The 21,174-nt window shown below is 38.3% G+C and overlaps 2 protein-coding genes across 7 annotated transcripts in view; one reads left to right on the plus strand and one right to left on the minus strand.

Annotated features, from left to right (window-relative positions):
- LOC126970358 (importin-13) overlaps window positions 1–17,265 on the plus strand; it is a 38,027-nt gene extending 20,762 nt beyond the window's left edge. Inside the window, exons 10-17 of the mRNA XM_050816216.1 lie at window positions 1,026–1,216; window positions 3,495–3,638; window positions 5,299–5,463; window positions 7,325–7,462; window positions 8,991–9,231; window positions 10,281–10,418; window positions 13,910–14,090; window positions 15,492–17,265. Of these exons, the coding sequence (XP_050672173.1) occupies window positions 1,026–1,216; window positions 3,495–3,638; window positions 5,299–5,463; window positions 7,325–7,462; window positions 8,991–9,231; window positions 10,281–10,418; window positions 13,910–14,090; window positions 15,492–15,612 (1,319 nt within the window). The 3' untranslated portion in view covers window positions 15,613–17,265. The remainder of the gene's footprint in view (window positions 1–1,025; window positions 1,217–3,494; window positions 3,639–5,298; window positions 5,464–7,324; window positions 7,463–8,990; window positions 9,232–10,280; window positions 10,419–13,909; window positions 14,091–15,491) is intronic.
- A 1,632-nt stretch (window positions 17,266–18,897) lies between these two features.
- The window catches only part of LOC126970416 (uncharacterized), a 45,951-nt gene continuing 43,674 nt past the window's right edge, over window positions 18,898–21,174 (minus strand). For all 6 annotated transcript variants that reach the window (XM_050816310.1, XM_050816301.1, XM_050816292.1 and 3 more), the window contains one exon: window positions 18,898–20,892. In XM_050816310.1, coding sequence (XP_050672267.1) covers window positions 20,659–20,892 — 234 coding nt within the window. In that variant the 3' untranslated portion in view covers window positions 18,898–20,658. The remainder of the gene's footprint in view (window positions 20,893–21,174) is intronic.

Here is a 21,174-nt window from a genome sequence, read left to right on the forward strand (position 1 = left end):
GCTCTCATGTCTACGTAAGTGAGTGTGTGTAACCATCTCTGTATTTTAAATTTGACCTGATGGTCCGAGCAATTTTTAATAGAACATTTTAAATTTACCTTGTTGTATGTATACGTATATAAGAATGGGCTTAATTTACTTGCAAATGTTGTATTTATTGTTGGTATTGGAACCTTGTATGAAAGTAGGTTAAATCTAGTAGGTTTTTATAATTGGGAGAATTCAAGACCGCTTTATGCATGCTTGTCACAACACGCAAGATAAATATACCTCGGACAGAAAGAAGTTCTAACGTTTTGTTTGTGTTGGGTATCTACTAGGCTTTTACAACAAGATCCTAGAAAATGTTCAAAACAAAAGTAATACGTTATTCAAAAGAAGTGTTAAAAAACTTTTGGTAAAGGCACATTAAAGGTTTCTTAATGATACCACATATAGGGAATGGAGCGACCACCCTCAGGCTATTAAATAATAAGTTATTTGTAGAATATTTTTTGTAAACATATTTTTGATGAAAAAAAAAGCCCGCTGAGTTTGTTGCGCCCATTCTTCTCAGGCCTGAGGCATTCATTTTGGAATGGGTGGTAGTTTTTTTTGACTTTCAATAAGTGATGTCATATCCTATTTTGAAAAAAATTGCGTGTGTACAAAGTACACATGTCAGAAGTGAAACTTGCATTGTGCATGAACCTCTGAACTGCATATGAAGTCCTGGTACATATTGCTAGGATGACACATGATTTCAACCGCTATGAAAGACATTACTAACACCGCTACCATATTTATGTTCTCCTGGCGTCTGCAGTTATAAGTCGGGCGGATGACATAAGAATATATTAAGGTATACCTACTCGCGTCACACATAAAAATAAAATAGTATGCATATTTCTGTCTCATTCTTTGCCGGCTTCATCCTACACATTTTGTATTTGTGTCTATTACCTGTCGTTTTTTCCGTTGCATCCGGTTTGAAATCACAACGATTCTAAAGAAGTTTCACTTCAATACAAATATTTGAATGCCAGGCACGTATTCGTCGTGGATCAGTTCGCTCCGCGTGGCGCAGGCCCGCTCGCTGGGCGAGTGCTGCGTGCGTGCGGCGGGCCGCTCGCTGTGCCGCAGCCCGGCGGCCGCGGCCGTGGCGTTGCGCCGTCTGGCCACCGAGTGCGCCGCGCCCGCTGCCGCAGTAGTCGCCGACATCGTCAGCGCCGCGCTCGTGAGTACTCTTTGTTTATGAATATAAGGGACGTCACTAGCAGGACGTTCAGCTGATGGTAATTGATACCCATTACACTTCAGTGCCGCTCAGGATTCTTGAAAACCCCAAAAATTCTGAGCGGCTCTACAATTGCGTTCGTCACCTTGAGACATACGATGTTAAGTCTCATTTACCCAGTAATTTTACTAGCTACGGCGCCCTTCAGACCGAAACACAGTAAATCTTTTACATATTACTGCATCACGGCAGAAATAGGAGCCGTTGTCGTACCCGACTTCGACTGTCAGTGTCTACTACTTTCGTTTTTGTTTTATTGCGATACTACGATACGATAAAATGTTCCAACTTTCCCGACTTTTGTGCACATTGGATTTAATTAGCAACACTGAAACGACGATGACGACACCCATCAGTTCACAGATTAGTTGGTGACACTGTACTACTTACTCCGCTGTGAACGGGTTACTCATTTCACGGTCATTTAAATATAATCTATGAAAAACTCAGATACAGCATTTTATATATTTTTTTGTATATGTATCAAATTCAAATTCTATCAAATTCAAAAAATATTTTAATATCATTTGGGATGATATTAAAATATTCATGTTTTAAGGGGTATTAAAACATGAATGTGGATTTATCATACGAGGCGGAGCGTTAACATCTAACTGTCAACAGTTGCATACAAGACTTTACATATCTACACCCATAATATGAATCCTCTATAAAAAGATTCTGAAACACCTAACATTATAAAAGCCAAGTCCTAGTAACCATTACATCATCCAAACGAGTGTTGTAATGTTGTACTGAATTTCATTACAACACTCGTTTGGATGATGTAATGGTTACTAGGACTTCGCTTTTGTAATGTTAGCATTAAGCTAACTGTTTTAGAATCTTTAATACAGAATTTAAATCATGGGTGTAGATAAAAAATATAACACAATCCACTTTAAAATATTTAAAAATTTTACGGAGCCTAGTAGATGGCATTGCGAGTTTATGTTTGTTTTGAGTATTGACAATATGTAGGTACATCAATCAGTCAATCTTTTTAAATTGGTTAATATGCTTATGTGCGTATGGGAGGTTCTCGTTTATGTACTGGCAGTGTATCTATATATTTTATTATAGTATTTTTTCCCTCACCTTAGAATGAATTAGGCGTGCACTTTTGAATTTTCCAAAATTTTTGGCTTTGCCTTGTATTGTAGGACTAAGAGCACGACAAATTCTTATTTATACGAAATGATCATTCAGTCGGACACTTTTATATAATGTGTCGGTCCTGACGGCGTGGTGAGGTACGATTGCAATGCCTAGACTAAATAGATGGGTACCGTCGTCGAACTGTCTTCTTCTTCTTGAGGTGCCATCTCCTACCGGAGGTAGGCTTTCATTAGTGCTATTTTTATCTTTGACACAGCAGCTCGGAACAGGGATTCTGTGCTAAAGTTGAACCATGTTCGGAGATTCTTAAGCCACGAAGTACGCCTTCTTCCGGTTGGACGCTTTCCCTGGATTTTCCCTTGCATGATGAGTTGGAGAAGGTCGTATTTATCATTACGACGACCTGTATAGCCGAGTGATTAGCGATCCTACCTGCTAAGCTAGAGGTCCCGGGTTCGAATCCCGGTAGGTGCAAGCATTTATATGATGAATATGGATGTTTGTTTCCGAGTCATGGATGTTTATATTTATGTTTATATGACTTTATGTATGTTTAAGTAAGTATATTGTATTAAATATATCATTGTCTGGTAACCCATAACACAGGCTATATATGCTTAACTTGGGGCAAGATAATTTGTGTAAAAAGTGTGTCAATATTATTATACAAATGATTTAAGTCTTCTTTAGACAAACTGGCACTGACCAGAGTCTCGTGCCAGATTTTGGCGAGACAACACGTCCCAAGGATGCCTCGTGTAGAGGCGAAACACGTGTCGAATTGTTTTTAAAAACAAATATTGGCGGAATTAACACTAAAGAAGACTTAAATCATTTGTATAATTATGGATTTCCGCAAAGTAATGCCTAATATTTTTTTATTATTATTATTATTACGCATTATGTGACCAAAGTACTGCAGATTGCGTGTCTTGACAGTATTCATGATCTCTACCTTTTTGTTCATCATCTGTAAAACTCTTTCATTCTATATTCTATCCGTCCACGATATCTTCAGAATTTTTCTGTACACCCATGATGAACTGTAGGAAGAATATAATATAGACTGCGATTATATCTTGATAATGTAATGTCACAGAGTGCGGAAGGCAAGCACGACAGCTGGGTGCGGCGACAGCTCCACTCGGCAGCGGGCGGCGCCCTGGCCGCGTGTCCCCCGGAGGTGGCGGCGCCCTATCTGAGGCAGCTGTCGGAGCAAATCGTGCGTGAAATCACCACCCATGTAAGTGACAATTAAAATGTTTTATCTACACCCATGCTTTAAATCCTCTATTAAAGATTCTGAAACAGTTAGCTTATTGCCAACATTAAAACACCCAATGTTCTAATAACCATTACATCATCCAAACGATTGTTGTAATGTTGTACTGGATTTCATAACAACACTCCTATGTTTTTTTTTCGATCCCTTCATGCGCAAAGAGTTTCAACAGACAGCCACATTCTTATTGCTCGATGCGTGGTATCTGTATGAATTTCAAAAAAAGAACATTCGTTTACGCGCGTTCCTCACTACCAGAACGTCGCGCGCCGTAAAAAAAAGTAGGTTATTCGAATCTCCGATATTTTTATTGTTTTGTTTACAAAAAATGAGCGATTCTTTATAAACGCTGAATATTCGAGTGAATTTTAATTATTGCACTATACAAAATGTAAATTACTACTAAAATAAATAATTGTTGCATTAATACTTAGTTTATTTGTATATAATCAGTAATGAATGATATTTGGTTACTACTAGGACTGGTGTTTTAATGTTAGCAGTTAGCTAACTGTTCTAGAATCTTTTAGAGGATTCATATTCTGGGTGTAGATAATGTCTTGTATGCAACTGTTGATAATTAGATATTAAAACACTCATGTGATTTACGGATCAATTCAAAATGGAATCGAAATCCACATTCGTGTTTTAATACCCCTTATTACACAACAGTTGCATAAATAACTATTATTATACTCTCCTATTTTATGAAGGTCACGTGTTCCGTGAAAACTATACGCAATATTATTGATGTCAAATAAGACAATATCATTATTGACTAGCTGTGCCCGCTATTTCGGCAGACTTAAATCTGTCTCGGCATATTATAAAAAGTTAAAACGAAACTTGACTGGATCTGCGTTAGTTACACCGCGACTAATGCTACCTTTAAAGTAACACTAAGAATATGTGCATAGAATTTATTTGCAAAATGTATAAGAGCACGAAAATCAACTCTATAAAGTTTGCAATGGAAAAAGTTTGTCCTTGAGGTTTTTTATAGATGCAACTCGAGGAACATGAGCCCACAGAAACTACACGTTTAAATTTAAATGGCAAGCTATGAGGAGTTTGAGGTATAAGGAACTATCTACTGTGCCAAATGTATCGAATCTCTGTTTCTCTTTATTATCAATCTATTGCCGTTTTAAAATATTGGGAACCTACCCTAAACTGTGTTGAAAGTACAAACGTTACGTGTTCTTTTTTTATGAAAATAAGGGACGAAACGAGCAGGACGTTCAGCTGATGGTAATAGATACGCCTTAGCCATTACAATGCAGTACCGCTCAGGATTCTTGAAATCCCAAAAACTCTGAGCATCACTACAATTGCGCTCGTCACCTTGAGACATAAGATGTTAAGTCTCATTTTCCCAGTAATTTTACTAGGTACGGCGCCCTTCTGACCGAAACGTTTAAACACAGTAATGTTTTACACATTGCTGCTTCGCGACAGAAATAGGCGCCGTTGTGGTACCCATAATCTAGCCGGCTTCCTGTGGATAGGAGCCTCTCACTGGTGTTCGGGATATTGTTGCAAGTTAAGTGAATGAACGTATTTTATATGTCAGATAATGTGCTTTAAAGCGATGTAATAAGATCTATATAATTGCACTTAGACAAAGGAGCGAGGCGAGCAACCTGCTGCGTCGGACACATGCGTGGGTGGAGGGTGCGGCGCCGCACTGATAGCCTCGCTGAGAGCTCAGCCCGCCCTCGCAGTGGAGTTGTTTCGTGCGCTCATGCCCGCGCTCTATCTACTGGCCAACTCGGGGCTCATCGAGGTAATTATTTTTATTGCGTAAGAAACAAACGAAATGCCTCAAAGTCTACTAGACCAGATGGCTTGCGTTTGTTTTTTTATCAACTGTTCTACGACTTTGTCTTTTCCAACGCTAAAGTTTTCTTGAACTTATTAAATCCATTGATGCTGGGCCAATTATATGGAACAAAGTATTCATTACACCTTTTACCAAGGTTACCAGGTAGACGTAATTTACAGAGATTATATAGCAAAGCCTTCGACCGTTCCATTTTTCTTATAAATTGTGCCCTAGGATTCAGAGGTAATAATCAACGCAGGAGGCGTTGGTTTGCTTCATATGTCGACAATGGATCTCAAGCAGTTGTCGTCAGCAATTACATTGCAAGCTGGACAGCTATCTCTAGCGGCTTTCCTCAAGGGTCTCTGCTGGGACCACTCCTGTTCGTCGTTGTATCAATGATATTCACGATTATATCAAATCTAAACTGCTCTGCTGGACCAGCATGCGCAACGCGAGAGCTTAAAATTATCGACATCGGTTCATTTCTCGTTTACCCTAACTACCATTACCACCACGAGCGACAAAATTCTCGTCGAAGACGTAGCCTTCCCGCGTAGACAAACCGATATTGCCGTTTCACAAGCATAAATGGTATTTTTACGTTGCAACACCGATTTCATCCATTCTTCGTTCATTATATTTTTTATCTTTAACTTAAATGACATTTGTTATTGAATTTTACTTACTCTGACCACAGAGTACTTTTACTTTCACTTTTTTTTATTTCACTCCTTTTTCGAGACTTTGGCACGCACATTCCATGCATCCGCCAGCTTCAAGTTTTCTTTCATCGATTCACATTGGAAGTTTTCTTGTATGTTCTACTACTTATACTTGAAATATAGTCATATAAAAAAAAATATAGTCGGGGACGGAAACTGTCAATAATGGCTTGTTATCATAACAAAACAATATTTATATGGTGGTGAATAATTTTCTTGAATTTATAGTGAAATGACTCGTTGTGCAGTTCCTGTTCTATGCATGGAGCAAAATAATATTTTGCTGCCAATGCCAAATGCGTGAGCGGTTAGGTTACTTAAAGTTCTTCAATCAACATTTAAATTGGATTTGTTTCTAACCAGACTGTTCTAACCAAAGCTACTGACATAGTCCAAATGATTGCGAAACTGAAGTGGCAGAGGGCAGGGCACATATTTCGACAAACAGATGGCTGTTGGGGCAGTTAAGCCCTCGAATGGCGACCACGTACCGGAAGATGTAGTGTTGGTAGGCCCCCACAAGACGGAACGACGATCTGGTCAAGATCGTCGAAATACGTGTGATGAGGGCAGCTCAGGACCGATGGTCGTGGAAATCTTTGGGGGGGGGGCCTTTGTCCAGCAGTAGACGTCTTCCGGCTGATGATGATGATGAGACTGTTCTAAACACTGTGTTATTAAAAAACGCGACGTAAAGTTATTTCAAGTTTTGTCTTTATCTCTTACCTTTCTTCCACGTACTACAAAGTTGTGGTATAAGCTTCCTTGTGCGGTGTTTACGGGACGATACGACATGGGTACCTTCAAAAAAAGCGCGTACACCTTCCATAAAGGCCGGCAACGTTCCGTAATTCGACTGGTGTTGCAAGAGAATGTGGGCAGTGGCGATCACTTAACTCCAAGTGACCCTAACGCTCGTTTGTCCTCCTTTTCCATAAAAAAATCCTACAGAATTATATGACAGGGAGAAGTAATTTTAAACATAAAGTAACTTTTCACTGCGTTTATTAATAAGACAGTTTCAGTGTTGCCAAGTTATCAGTGATCACTGTTCGTATTTCAAGTAATAATGGGATGATGTCAATTATTTTTGACAGTCGATGCTCGTGGTGGTGAAACAGACGGTGATGTCGCTAATGGACGACTGCGCGCCGCTCGCTGATGATCTCGTGGCCCTCATCCTGATCGCCTTAGAGGGGGAGCCCACCGCTACCGCCCTCGACGCGGTCAAACTGGTCAGTCCTTATATATATATTTTTTTATGAAAATAAGGGATGAGTTGAGCAGGACGTAATTGATACGCCCTGCCCATTACCATGCAGTGTCGCTCAGGATTCTTGAAAAACCCCAAAAATTCCGAGTGGCACTACAACTGCGCTCGTCACCTTGAGACATAAGATATTAGACTAGCTACGGCGCCCTTCAGACCGAAACACAGTAATGCTTATACATTGCTGCTTCACGGCAGAAATAGGCGCGTTGTGGTACCCATAATCTAGCCGGCATCTTGTGCAAAGGACTGGTAATATAATCACTTCTTGGCTTTATTGCTGGTATTATTATTTACCTGTGAAAAGAGTTTCTTCGTATTTTGTATGAACATTCAAGTGTTTTTTACATTATTTCATTAAATACTGGGAAGTAATATGACATACGGTAAACTTAAGTAAAATGTTTCTAAATATGAATAAACTGCTTCTAATTTTAAAGTATACACACCTGTACCGACATGATGGTTAATATTTCAACTAACCAACTCAATTAATATTCAAAATTGTGGTTCGTTGAAGGGCGCCGTTGATGTCACATCACTGGGCTCCTGAAACTATCTGATGCCTGTGACGAACGTAATTGCGATAAGATATGAAGTGTTAGTAGCTTAGTAATGTAGGTACGGCGATTCCTGGCTACTGATTTTTCCAAAAACCATTGAAGCGCTTTTAATTTTTATCAAAATCGGTCCCGAGACTAAGTACTTTTCGCTATCCTTCATAGTTTCGGATTTGGCCATCCTCGCCCACTTGAAACAACCTTGTATATGTGCCATTTTGTTCAATGTAATTTGGCTTATATGAAATTTGGCGACTTCCAATCAAAAAACGCAACTGTTTGTTTTGGTTTTACTCTATTAAAACTTGTGCCACTGTCTAAAGAATTCTAACAGATGGAAATTGCAAGGTGATACATGATGGATGCATCAGCCCTTCCCAGCCAAACTCTTGACTCTTGAGAGAGTTACTTATGTCGTTTATTTCCGAAGCTATGCTAGATTTTAATTTCACTTCACATTTCTGTGTATGGTTCTACTTGGAATATGTGCTGTGATTGTTTATTATAAATGTAATATTTAGTTATCTACTTCTTGGTCAGATTACTCTTGACAGAGCAGTAGTGGGCACGTCGAACGACGAACGATTCTACGCCATTCTATTTAGTAATATTTATAAGTTAGATGTTTTCACTAAGGGACTTAAAAATCCAAAATATTCAAATATTTTATTAGTTTGAAAGACCAAACCAAAGTCACCGACATAGCCCAAATTATTGCGGAATGGAAGTGGCAGTGGGAGGGGGGGGGGCACATAGTTCAATGGACATATGGCCGTGAAAGCTGGAAAATGTTGGATGAGGGCAGCGCAGGACCGATCGTCGTGGAAATCTTTGTGGGAGGCCTTTTTCCAGCAGTGTACGTCTTCCAGCTAATGATGATGATATAAAAATGACATAATTATTCATAAGAGTAATTTTCCATTTGTTGAACAGACAGTTCTGATGATTGGCGATGAGTGTCCACAAGTGCGGAGGATCTTCACTCACAGCGTGGTTCTAACAATTCAAATCCTGGCGCCGGAACTGGCCAACGCCATGAAGACAGACTCTCCGCCGCGATACTCCCGACCAGACCTCATGGAGGCGCTCTTCGTGATGCTGCAACTGCTCAGCAAGAAGAAGCCAATCTACTTTGATGCAATTGAGAATGTGATACCGGAACTTGTTCAGTTAGGTGAGTTAAAAACAAAGTCGGCAATAGGGAATATGCATACCTTTATGTTTTATTTGTATTTTTACATAATCATGACACAATAAAAAAGATATGGAAAAGTTCAAATAAATTGCAAAAATAACATTTAAGATAGTGTTAAACATAAATGCGAACCGAACCGAGCATGGAGAATGCGAATCGAAGTAGAGATTGAACTCACTCACGAGTGAAGGTTTTTAAAACACTCAAAGTTTTGTAAATTAACACAACCGTCGCGCTTTGATCAGCTAATACAACTATCTCGCTCACGCCTCGCATCGCATGCTCGCCTTTGGTTTGTTCTGGCGTGACACGCCTTTTCTATGTGACTAGTTTCAAACGATACTGTGCATATTACTTAGATAATATATACGTTTAGATAGAGTCTTCTGGTGTTAGACAACCGATAAAAACAGGCCACGAATATTAGTTTAGTGTGTGTGACAAGCTACGTCTTACACTCGCGATTTCTATGATACTTTGCGTTAGTGTGCGTGAATTGCTCAAAATAGAGGTATACTCTAAACTCAATTTTTTTCGGCGTTTTTACAGGTGTCATAGCCTATCTAGACGTATAATGGGAGAATACTAGTGGGAGGCTATTTCTGCCGTGAAGCAGTAATGTGTAAGCATTAATGTGTTTCGGTCTGAAGGGCACCGTAGCTAGTGAAATTACTGGGGAAATGAGATTTAACATCTTATGTCTCAAGGTGAGGAGCGCAGTAGTAGTGCCGCTCAGAATTTTTGGGGTTTTTCAAGAATCCTGAGCGGCATTGCATTTTAATGGGCAGGACGTATCAATTACCATCAGCCGAACGTCCTGCTCGTCTTATTTTCATAAATAAATAAAAAATTATGAAGCCAAAACACAATAAAACGCTTCGCCACGCTATCGGTTCGCTGTCTGTTTGACTGCGTTTTTCTGCGTTCCCCGTTTGATTCCACGACGCCGTTTGCTTCGCAGGGTGGGTGACTAACTTTCGAAGTGTTCCTGTTACATGAGTTTGTGATAATGATTGTGCGTGTTGCAGCCTGTTGGTGCATGCACGTGTGGGAGATCCGTGTGGCGCGTGAGGCGTGTCACTGGCTCGGCTCGTTGGCCATCAAACGACCGCAGCTGATAAAACACATCGCGCCCGACGTGACACACGCCGCCCTGCGCTGTATCGGTGAGTGTGTGTTGGATATATCACAAAGTAAATTATAAATTTAAAAAAAATATTTTGTATTCGGCGTCACTTTGCGGAAATCCATAATTATCTAATTATCTAATCTATGTTTTGAGTTTTCTTTAGTGTTAATTCCGACACGTGTTACGCCTCTACACGAGGCATCCCCAGAAAATTTTGACTCGCCAAACTCTGGCACGAGACTGAGGCTAGGGTTACTATGGATGCGAGTTCTGACGAAAATTTGTTCTGACGAGTTCTGACGGATTCGTCAGAAGAAACAAACGCCTAGTATCCAATGACAGTGTTTACACTGGCAACGACGAACGCGTCAGAACATGCATGACGTCGTCAGAACCACTCGAGCGTTCAAACGATTTTAATTTTTTCGCACGACCTGCGTCTGCAAATTTCGAGTGATTTGGTTTCCACCATGGATAACGATAAATTGATCAGTCTCGTGTACGAGAACAGGGATATCAGAGACAAAAATTATCACAACAGTGATATTTTCTCGGTAAAAGTGGGAGAAAGTTGCTACAGAACTCAACACTAGCAGTAAGTACAATTTTTTGTGGGGTTTACATTAATTAGGTACATGAGCAATTAGAATTAATGTTTACATTTTATCTATCAAGAACATGACTTGTAGAGCTATAGATTATTACAGTAGGTTGTATTGAAACGGAATTTCACCTGCTGGACTAACAAAATAATTTTTCAAGGTTTCTCTAGTCTCATTCGCGCTTTTTCCGTAGTGCTTATATCTGCGTGAAACTGGCTTATTGTGTAGGGACTCAAAGTCCACCTCGGGAATATCAACGGAAGTAAGACCTTCTTTATCGATGTCAAATCATATTCGTCAAATTCGTCCATCTTCGCTGAATGGCAGAAACGAACTGACTATCAGAATAACAGAAAACGCGCACAGTGTAAACGCCTTGTTCTGACGAGGATTTCGGACGTACTTGTCAGAACAAATTTTCTTCAGAACTCGCATCCATAGTAACCCTAGCCTTAGTCTCATCACTATCTCACAGTTTGGCGTGTGTTTGTGTTTACAGACAAATATTGGCGGAATTAACACTAAAGAAAACTCAAAAAATTTGGAAATAAATCTGTAAAAAAGATATAATATGTTGTAACACTTACTTGGTTTTGGTAGTTGAGAAGAGACTGTTAAGACGTTATTCTCAGATTTAAATTAAACAATTAGTTAACACATTGAATGCCAGCTATATTGGCGTAACTAGTAATCATGGCAGAGGCCGACTACGTAAAACTACGTATCAATATTTCGTAATTTAAATTTTGTAATTTAAGTATTTCAAATTAAAGTTGAAGTTAAGCTGAATTAAATAGATAGTGTTGTAGTCACGGACTAGTAAAAAAAGGAGAACTCCGCGCCGTGATTGAAGCCGCAAGTGAAGCACCTTAATGCTAGTGTGTGTGCGGTTACGGGGCATACCAGTTACACAATTTTTTCTCCAAAAAATAATTAAAATTTTAAAAATTGAGACATATTTTAAGAACTATCAAACTCTTATCAATGTAGATTAGAATGCTATAAATAGAACTATGAGACTTACACAGGTTAAATTACAGTTAAATTAATTTATAATTACTGTCACTAACAATATATGCTATATTTAAATCAATCGAGATGACTTCAATTGGAGCACTGCACACCGTCTCTAAATTCTATACCACAGCTTATGCATTTGAATAGTTATTATATAATTAAGATAATTATTGATATTCAGATTATAAAAAAAAATTGCCAATTGAAGTAATCCCAATAGAACAATCTTAAATAAATAATTCTTTTCAACAAAATACTAGCCACCTCTACAACGCCTCAGCAGTGGTAAGAGTCTGACATTATTTTGTTATATTAAAAGGGCGATCCCCGATTATATAAAGACCCATCAGCATTCTTTCGTCGTTATATAAACTTATCTAGGTAATTATAAAAAATATAATTAGCACAACACTTGATTCATACCTAAAAAAAAATATATATTATATTAATTTTTGTTGTAATTATAGTATAGTATATTATATGAATAGATAATTAAATTTCGCTTGCTGTAATTTGATTGTTATCTAAATATCGTACTTTGAACATTTTACTATTTTATAAATATTTGTAAAACTACAAATTACCTTAGTTCATAGTTACAGTGGTCGCACATTCTTGAGACGATGACAAGTGTTTTTATGTAGTTATTAACAAGTTTAGTGTGAGCCACGCAAATATTAATCTACCTTCAATATTGAAACAATTTTTAGTTTGTTTATTTTATGCTTAAGATTGGTTTATTAAAGTATAATTTATGTTTTTGTTAAATGTGTAAGCATTCTTATCCGTTGGAAAGAGCGGTCTTCCCTTTAACAGGTTCTGCAAACTTAAAAGGGAATTCCTTCAAATACAATTTATTAACTAAAATGCTATTTTTTTTTTTGTTTGATTTTTTTTTGATACCAGCCAATAGAGCAAGCAGGCTTTTGGTAAGGTTACTCTAAATTTGACCACATTCATTGAATAGAGCTACTTATTTAGAAATACCCGGAATTCCACCGACCGCCCTATATAGGGTTTATAGATTACCAAAAAGCCTTCGACACTATACTCCATCCATCAGTATGGGAAGCCCTAAACTCTCATTATTTAGAGGCTAAATACATCAAAGTGTTAAAATATATCTATAAATACAGCACCAGCAGAGTGAAGCTAGAGACAACTGGAATCCCTATTCCAATTAAAAGAGGTTTAGGCAAGGGGAAAAATAATATAATAACAATTTTTAAAATGAATGTAATAATATCATGCATGATGTTTTTCAGTTCTACATTTAAATATATTGAGTTATTATTATATTTGTATACTATAATTACACAAAAAATTCAATAATGTGAAAAATGCATTAGTTAATCATTAGGTCTGAAATAAAAGGCTTTTTTATTTATTTTAGCCTAATGAAGCGATAAGTGGGGCACTGCGGATGTTTTGTTTTTATGAAATTAAGGGACAAGACGAGCAGGACGTTCAGCTGATGGTAATTGATACGCCCTGCCCATTACAATGCAGTTCCGCTCAGGATTCTTGAAAAACCCCAAAAATTCTCAATGGCACTGCAACTGCGCTCGTCACCTTGAGACATAAGATGTTAAGTCTTATTTGCCTAGTAATTTCACTATAGCTAGTGAAATTACTTCAGCACCGTCACCCGTCACCACGTCACCGGCACCCTTCAGACCGAAACACAGTAATGCTGATAAACTGCTTCACGGCAGAAATAGGCGCCGTTGTGGTACCAATAATCTAGCCGGCATCCTGTGCCAAGGAGCCTCCCACTGGTTAGACGCGGTTCGAACGAATGAACTGAAATTCCCAAGCGTTCTGTTTTTAAGTATATCGACTTTTTGCGTTAAGTTTACGCAAATGATATGAAAATATGTGACCTTTGAGCTGTCGGTTGTGTGCGCAGGCGGCGGCAGTCCGCGCAACCAGATGGAGCCCCTGGCGGACCTGATGCTGTCCATGAACCGCGCGGCCTGGGGCCCGGGCGAGCTGGCGGGCTGGCTGCGAGCCTCGCTGGCTGCCCCCGGGTTCCCCTCGGCCCTCGCCGCGCCCCACCACAAGCAGGACTTCATCGACGCCGTGCTCAAGTGGGTGCCCCACCAGAACACGTGACATATTAGGACTCGTATGGCCTTAATAGTCTAGTCAACGAGTTCCTTTTTGGTCAACTTTTTTCAGCAGTCTTCGAAAATTATGATTGAGCTGTCATACGATTCGGAATGGCATTTAGATGGTTTTCAAAATGAAGTTCCACTTGCAAAATAATAATATAATAATAATAACAAACTTTATTTCACTGAAACAGAGGTTCACAACACTTAAATATATATATTAAAAGGCACTTGTTGACTAGACTAAAAGTACTGCTTGAATATAAGCAGGTCGGCTGGCCTGCCTAACATGTACACTTTGTTGCCATACTTTGTCAATCTATGGGTTGGAATGTTCGCAGTAGGGTAATTGACGTGGAAACTAATGGGTTAAGAATCTGTTTAATGGTAAAAATTCTATACAGGACGACATACATTTCACCTGCAAGCAATGGAATACGGCAAGCATGTAGCATCACGAAGTAAAAGCGGACCACGTTGGTTCTCGTAACCAAAGGGTATCGTTCCGCGGGTACGTCCGCACGACCAGTCCTAGCAGGGGTTTACCAAACGACCTTAGTCTCGTTTACCAACCGGTCTTAGTTTACTGAGCGAACAAGATTTAAATGATTATTTAAGCTTATTTGATGGAAATATGGCATAACTCACTCATATATTATGTTTTTTTTAAATAAAAAAAATACGCATTTTATAAGAAATCTTTGTGAATTGTAAATAATTTGATAATAATGAATGATTTTGCTGTCTTAAATATGGACACATTTATTTATTCCAATAATGTAAATGGATTTTCATCGGCATATAACCTCTTTGTTGTAACAAAAATAAATTGTATTACTCGATTAGATTGAAAATGCTCTGTTTACTCACATATAATTTGCAGTTAGGTACTAACTAACTTTGCAGGGATAATTCTATTACGCATTTATGAAATGGCTCACTTTACGAGTGTGTTGGAAAAAATGTTAATCTACACCCGTGCTTTAAATCCTCTATTAAAAATTCTAAAACTGTTAGCTTATTGCCAACATTTAAACACCCAATGTCCTAATACATCATCCAAACGAGTGTTGTAATGAAATTCACTACAACATTATATCATACGTTTACATAATAACACTCCTTGGGATTATATTACTGGTTTGTTTAATGTTAGCAGTAATCTAACTGTTTCAGAATATTTTATAGAGGATTCATATTATGGACGTAGATAAAGTCTTATACGCAACTGTTGATAATTAGGTATTAAAACACTCATGTGATACTATTATCACCATTCATTTTAAACCCACATTCGTGTTTTAATACCCCTTATTACCCAACAATTGCATAAATAACTATTATAATAATAACGTAACGTTTTTTTTTGTTATGCAGAGAGAAGAGCAGCAAACGACGAGTATTGGAGTCGATTCTAAAGTTCTCGCTGGTGTGCCGCGGCCTCGAGGACACGGAGTACGCGCGGCAGACCATGGCGTCGCGGCAGCTGATAGCTTAGGATGTCCCGTGACAATATGATTTATAAAAATAATTGGCAACCATCTCGATTAAACCATGAATACATTTTTATAATTGTTCATGTCAATCCTCAAAAAAGGTCTCACTTGATTATAGGTGATGGCCAGGATTTAATATGTGGAATTATCGGGAGCTATCAGTTTATGGCTGAAAAAACTTGAACACAATGATCAATGTCCCGTTGTTGCGTCTCTTGCCGCGGGACGCAGTACGACGCCCTTTGTAAAATCGTAGCTGTTCCTGTGGGCGCCTCGATGTGGTACGTTTCACACAGATTCTGTATATACCTAGTCTTGCCATAAATACTGAAACAAAAAATAAAATCTATTGCAAATAACATTTATCACTTTTACAGTGTGTTTAATACATAAATATAAAACAATTTAAAATATAAAAAGCTTATTCGGAGTGGTCTACATTGGCTAAAATACAGTCCTTTAAACGTTGAGGCCAGCTGTTATCAATAGAAGCCAATCGTACGGATTATTTTAGGGACTCCAAATTACCATGGCGTTAAAAGCAAGCCGTATTCTCTAAAACTGATCATATAAATCATAATCCAGCGGATTAAGATCGAGACTAGACGACGGCCAGTCTTCAGCTCTGATGAAGTCCGAATCGTTCGTTTCCAACCAAGTCTGCGAGCTTTATGACCCGACGCCGTCTTGCTGGAAGGACCATTCTTTGTTATTGAACATGGTGTTAGTAAGGGGCTTCACTATCTTCTCAAGAATGGTATCTTGATACACTTGTGCCGATGTTTTGATACCTTTTTCACAATAGCTCAGTCACTCCTTCATAGCTAATACCCCGCCAAACCATCACTGAAGTCGGACAGTGCCCACGCTGCACTCTGTCGACTAATTGGGAAGCTACCTTACAGCATAAATACGGTCATTTTGTTTGTTAAAATGTTGCTCAATTATAAAAAAATTGTCATCCAAAATTTATCTCCGACCTCCCTTTGCGTACCGCTTCTACGTAAACAACTACTTGTTTCGATTTTACCACCCTATTCTTTTTTAAATTATCAGTAAGAAATGGCCAGTACGTTTTAAAAGTTTTCAAATTCAATTGTAATATTTTGTTTATTTTTTATTGTAACTGTATTTATGGCCAGACTATACCATACTATAATATATCTGTTAAATTTGTATTTTGGCACATTAGTGACTCGTAGCTATTACAGTTAGAGAATTAAGGAACACACTGTATACCATAATTTTATAAGTTCTGTGAATGTCTATGTATCTTATATAAGATTGGAAAGTGTTCATTTTCATACAAATATTGATACTGTTTTTAAAAGTAATTAACGTAAATTTTTCATCTTTATTTGTGAATTTCATAAAGAGTATGCCATTGTTTTATGTCACTGATGTTAAATGGCGTGAATAACGTTTCTAAGGTTTATCTACATGTGATATGTGTAGAGCATAAACTTCTTTAGCTGACTAAGCTCTTAAGCTTTCTTAAAATTACATACTTATTGTTTTAAATACCTACATATTACTTGTTATATCGACACTTTCTTTGAATTTAACTAATTCAAAAACAAACAGTTTCTAAATCGCCGACATCAACAGGTGATTTTTATACAATATTCCAAAAATAAATTTATAAAATTTAATAATGTGTATCATTTTTCTGCATTAAAGATTTTATTCTACACTACATCAAGACGTCTTCTGTGTGGAAATAACACTGAGCAAATTTTATTAACAGCTTGTTTATTTTTTACAGAAGAGCACAAACGAGCGTATTGGTTACCTGATGTTAGGTGAACACGCCGCTGCCCACATTCTCTTGCAACACCAGAGGAATCACAGGAAGGATGCGGGCCTTTTAGAAAAGTGTCGGCGTTTTTCTTAAAGGTTTTCCTATTGTCCTGTAAACAACGCTCCCTCGAGCGTTGAAGCTCATTCCATAGTTTGGTGGTATGTGGCAGAAATTTCTTTGAAAACCGCACTGTAGAGGATACAGCCAGAGCCAGACATCCAGATTGTGGGGATGATATCCACGCTGAATGTAGTAGTGTGACACGCGAAGGTAGAAGGGAGGTGTTTTCTCGCTTTTTTTAAAAGGGTAAATTTCGTGAAAATAAATGTGAATATGCTACCACTAAAATAAAAGTACCAGTTGGGAACTGTTCTCTCGAGATTGTTAACGAGCACGTCTACCTTGGAAAAACAATCCAGTAAGGCAGGTCCAATTTCGGGAAAGAGGTCACTAGTCGAATCCAACTCGAATGGGCAGCGTTCGGGAAGCTCCTTAAAATGTCGTCCCAAATACCACAGTGTCTGAAAACGAAGGTTTTCAACCAGTCTGTGTTGCCAGTGATGACTTACGGTACGCAGACGTCGTCGACACCAAAGGCACCGACATAGCCGAAATGATTGCGAAACTGAATTGGCAGTGGGTAGGGCAAATAGTAGTGCAGTACAGTCCTCTAATTGCAACCACGTACCGGAAGACGCAGTTTTGGTAGGCCGCTTACAAGATGGACTTATGATCTGGTCAAGATCGCCGAAATATGTTGGATGAGGGCAGCGCAGCACCGATCATCGTGGAGATCTTTGGGGAAGGCCTTTGTCCAGCAGTGGACGTCTTCCGGCTGAAATGATATCGCTCAAATACACTATTTTGGAATGGGTGATTGTTTTTGACTATCAATAAGTGATATCAATCACATCCTATTTTGAATAAAAATATTTGAATTTGATACCAATATACGCCTTAACATTGTACGGGATTTTTAACAGCTACATATTCAAAAACAGTTGCTCCGAGCACGTAAAGATAGTTTTAATAGTAATTCTAGTAATTTGATCCAAAAACACATTATATGTGCCGTATGTACTAGAGACCAAATCGTATATATTTATATTAAAAACTCGCCGAGAGCTAAAATGAGCCTGACAAAAAATTAAGTACGTCTCAAATAAGCTTGCTCTGAGGCAAGCTTATTCAACAAAGAACCCTGGGTCCAGAATGAATAAATATAATGTGGTAAAAGGATTGAATTGACATAGAACGTTTTACCTTACCGCAACCTGATGTACCTGAACTACAGCCGCAGTGCGAGCAGCTAGAGGTGAGGAAATATTATCTGCCACGGATTCAGGAAAGACATAACATGTTATCACGAGAAAATGGCCAAATAAGTATTTAAGCCATACTCGATAAGTAGATGTACTTCGGTTATTGTCAAAATATCGGCCATTATGTGTAATGTCTGTCATGGAGTAAATTAAAACCAATTACCATCAATCTACAATATTTTAATCAAAATCTTATTCCTAAGATATAATTCTCATGAGAGTACAATATACTACAAATACTATATTTTATGTATGATTACACCAATACTACAAATAACTAAGTATTCCAGACATGTGAAATCACAATAAATATATTTCACCCAAAGTGTTCCACAAGATAATCAGTAGATTCTTAAGCACTGTCCACATACAGACGAGTGCGATTCCAGATCCATCGAACATCTCCAGTCTCTAACATCAATAGATTTTCGAAAAGCAAAGCCTCATACAATTATTGAATCAACACTATTTGTAAGGATTTAGGTTATTTTAGCGTTGCACCCTCTAAAATAACAAGCTACTTAACCAGAATTTGTTTTATAAATATTAATTAAAAACTGCACATATACATAAATACACATTAGACACAAAAGTATATACATGTTAAAAATATTTGGAATTCTTTATTCACCAGGAATCAAACTCGAGAAGTAACAAGCATGACTTCTGAGTGATGTGAGAGAACATTTTGGGTACATCGACATATCATCATTAATTTATATATGTTCTGAACCCAGTACACAAGCAAATTTTTAAATGGTAATTCAGATGGCAACTTGTAGCAATAAAATGCTTATGTATATTCGAGGCAGGCCAAAATTAATGGTCCGCGAGTTAATTTCATCTGTCTCAAGGTTATCCAACTTCCAATTATTATGTCTCCATGCAATAAAGTATAACAATATTAATAAAGGTATTCTGAAGATACTGAATGTTCTCACCAAGGACAGAATGTTATTCATTCCTATGAGTTCAGGTTGTTGGCACGAGGCGAAGTCGTGGGCTCAAAAGCCCTATATATAGTAGTCACGTAAATTGAAGTCTACATAGCTCAAATTATGATTAAGAATAAATTTCCGCGACGCATGGTCTTCCAAAATTGCTAGTTTAATTATAATTACACTTTACATATTTACGGAAGTAAACAAATTGTTTAGTAAGTAAACTGTACAAACATCTATAAAAGATCTGATCTAATGATCAAAACCTAAAAAAGTGTGAAATGGCAATTTCATTTTCAGTTGTTTTGTGTTAGTCGTAAGTTATTGTTTACAATCTTTAGGTTTATTTAGAGATTTGTACAAAATGAGGAGAAATGAGAAAATGGCCTATAACCATATTGGAAATCGTTTTACCGCCATTATCAGAAACGTCTAAAATCTTAGGATTTTAATTATGGTATAGTGCGCTGAAAAAGCAATCAAGTCTTATTCGAAAATAGAACGTGAACCAACAATACAATTGGATGTAGTTCCTGAAAAACGTTCCAAGTCACAAACATCACATTCATGTTTGGAAGTTAAATAAATATTAGTGTATTCCATACATGTGGATTGGGCTACTAAGTCATGATGTCATTTAAAGAGTGATAGTAGGACTGTCATTTTTTGTCAGTCCGTTATTGATCTCGTGACCAGTTTTGGGTTCTTAACTCAATCTCGACATGATTGTGGTTTGGAACGTTTTTATTATTGTTGTGAAGTTGTGTTAACTCTACCAAAAATTTAATTCTGTGTTTTTTGTAAAAATAGGCTCTACGAATATATAGTCAGACAGTGACTATTCCAGAATTCGAACTTGTCCCTAGGACGGGAAAGGATTCGAGCCCAAAGTCCACACTCCACAGGCACACGTCACTGGTCCCGCAGCGGCGCGGTCTCGCAGCGCACCACGCGGCCCTCGCTGACGTACACGACGCACTGCGATCAGGAGGGCAGCGGAGCGGGGGCGGCCGCCCTGCGGGTCACGTCCACGGTGAACTGGAGCGACCCGTGCGGCTCGCTGGGCCGGTTCTTGATGCGCATCATGTTGAGAGCCTGCTCGGGCGGCAGGTGGAAGCAGTCCTTCCGGCTCACGCAATCTTGCGACAGTTCGAGGTCCGAGTGCACGTTGCGTCTGTACACGATCATTCTTGAGTTGTGCAACCCGACTACAGTTACCTGTAATATATTTACTTCACTTATGTTTGTATATCAAACCAGCTTGAGTTTGAAACCTGATCAAAAGTATACACTCCCACGATGAGTATGATTTCTTGTCACTTATTGTTGAAGGTATCAACCCGAATGTAACCAGCCCGACGGCCAAATTAGAAGTCTGTGCGGATCTATTAACAGGAAGGCGATTAGAGTGTTCGAATTCGAATCGAGACAAAGAGAGAGTGGTCGCCAATTACTCATAACTACGTATTGGATTCAAGCGAAAATAATCATGACAGATTG

This window comes from Leptidea sinapis, chromosome 1 (genome assembly GCF_905404315.1).
Source record: "Leptidea sinapis chromosome 1, ilLepSina1.1, whole genome shotgun sequence".
Taxonomy (NCBI): domain Eukaryota; kingdom Metazoa; phylum Arthropoda; class Insecta; order Lepidoptera; family Pieridae; genus Leptidea; species Leptidea sinapis.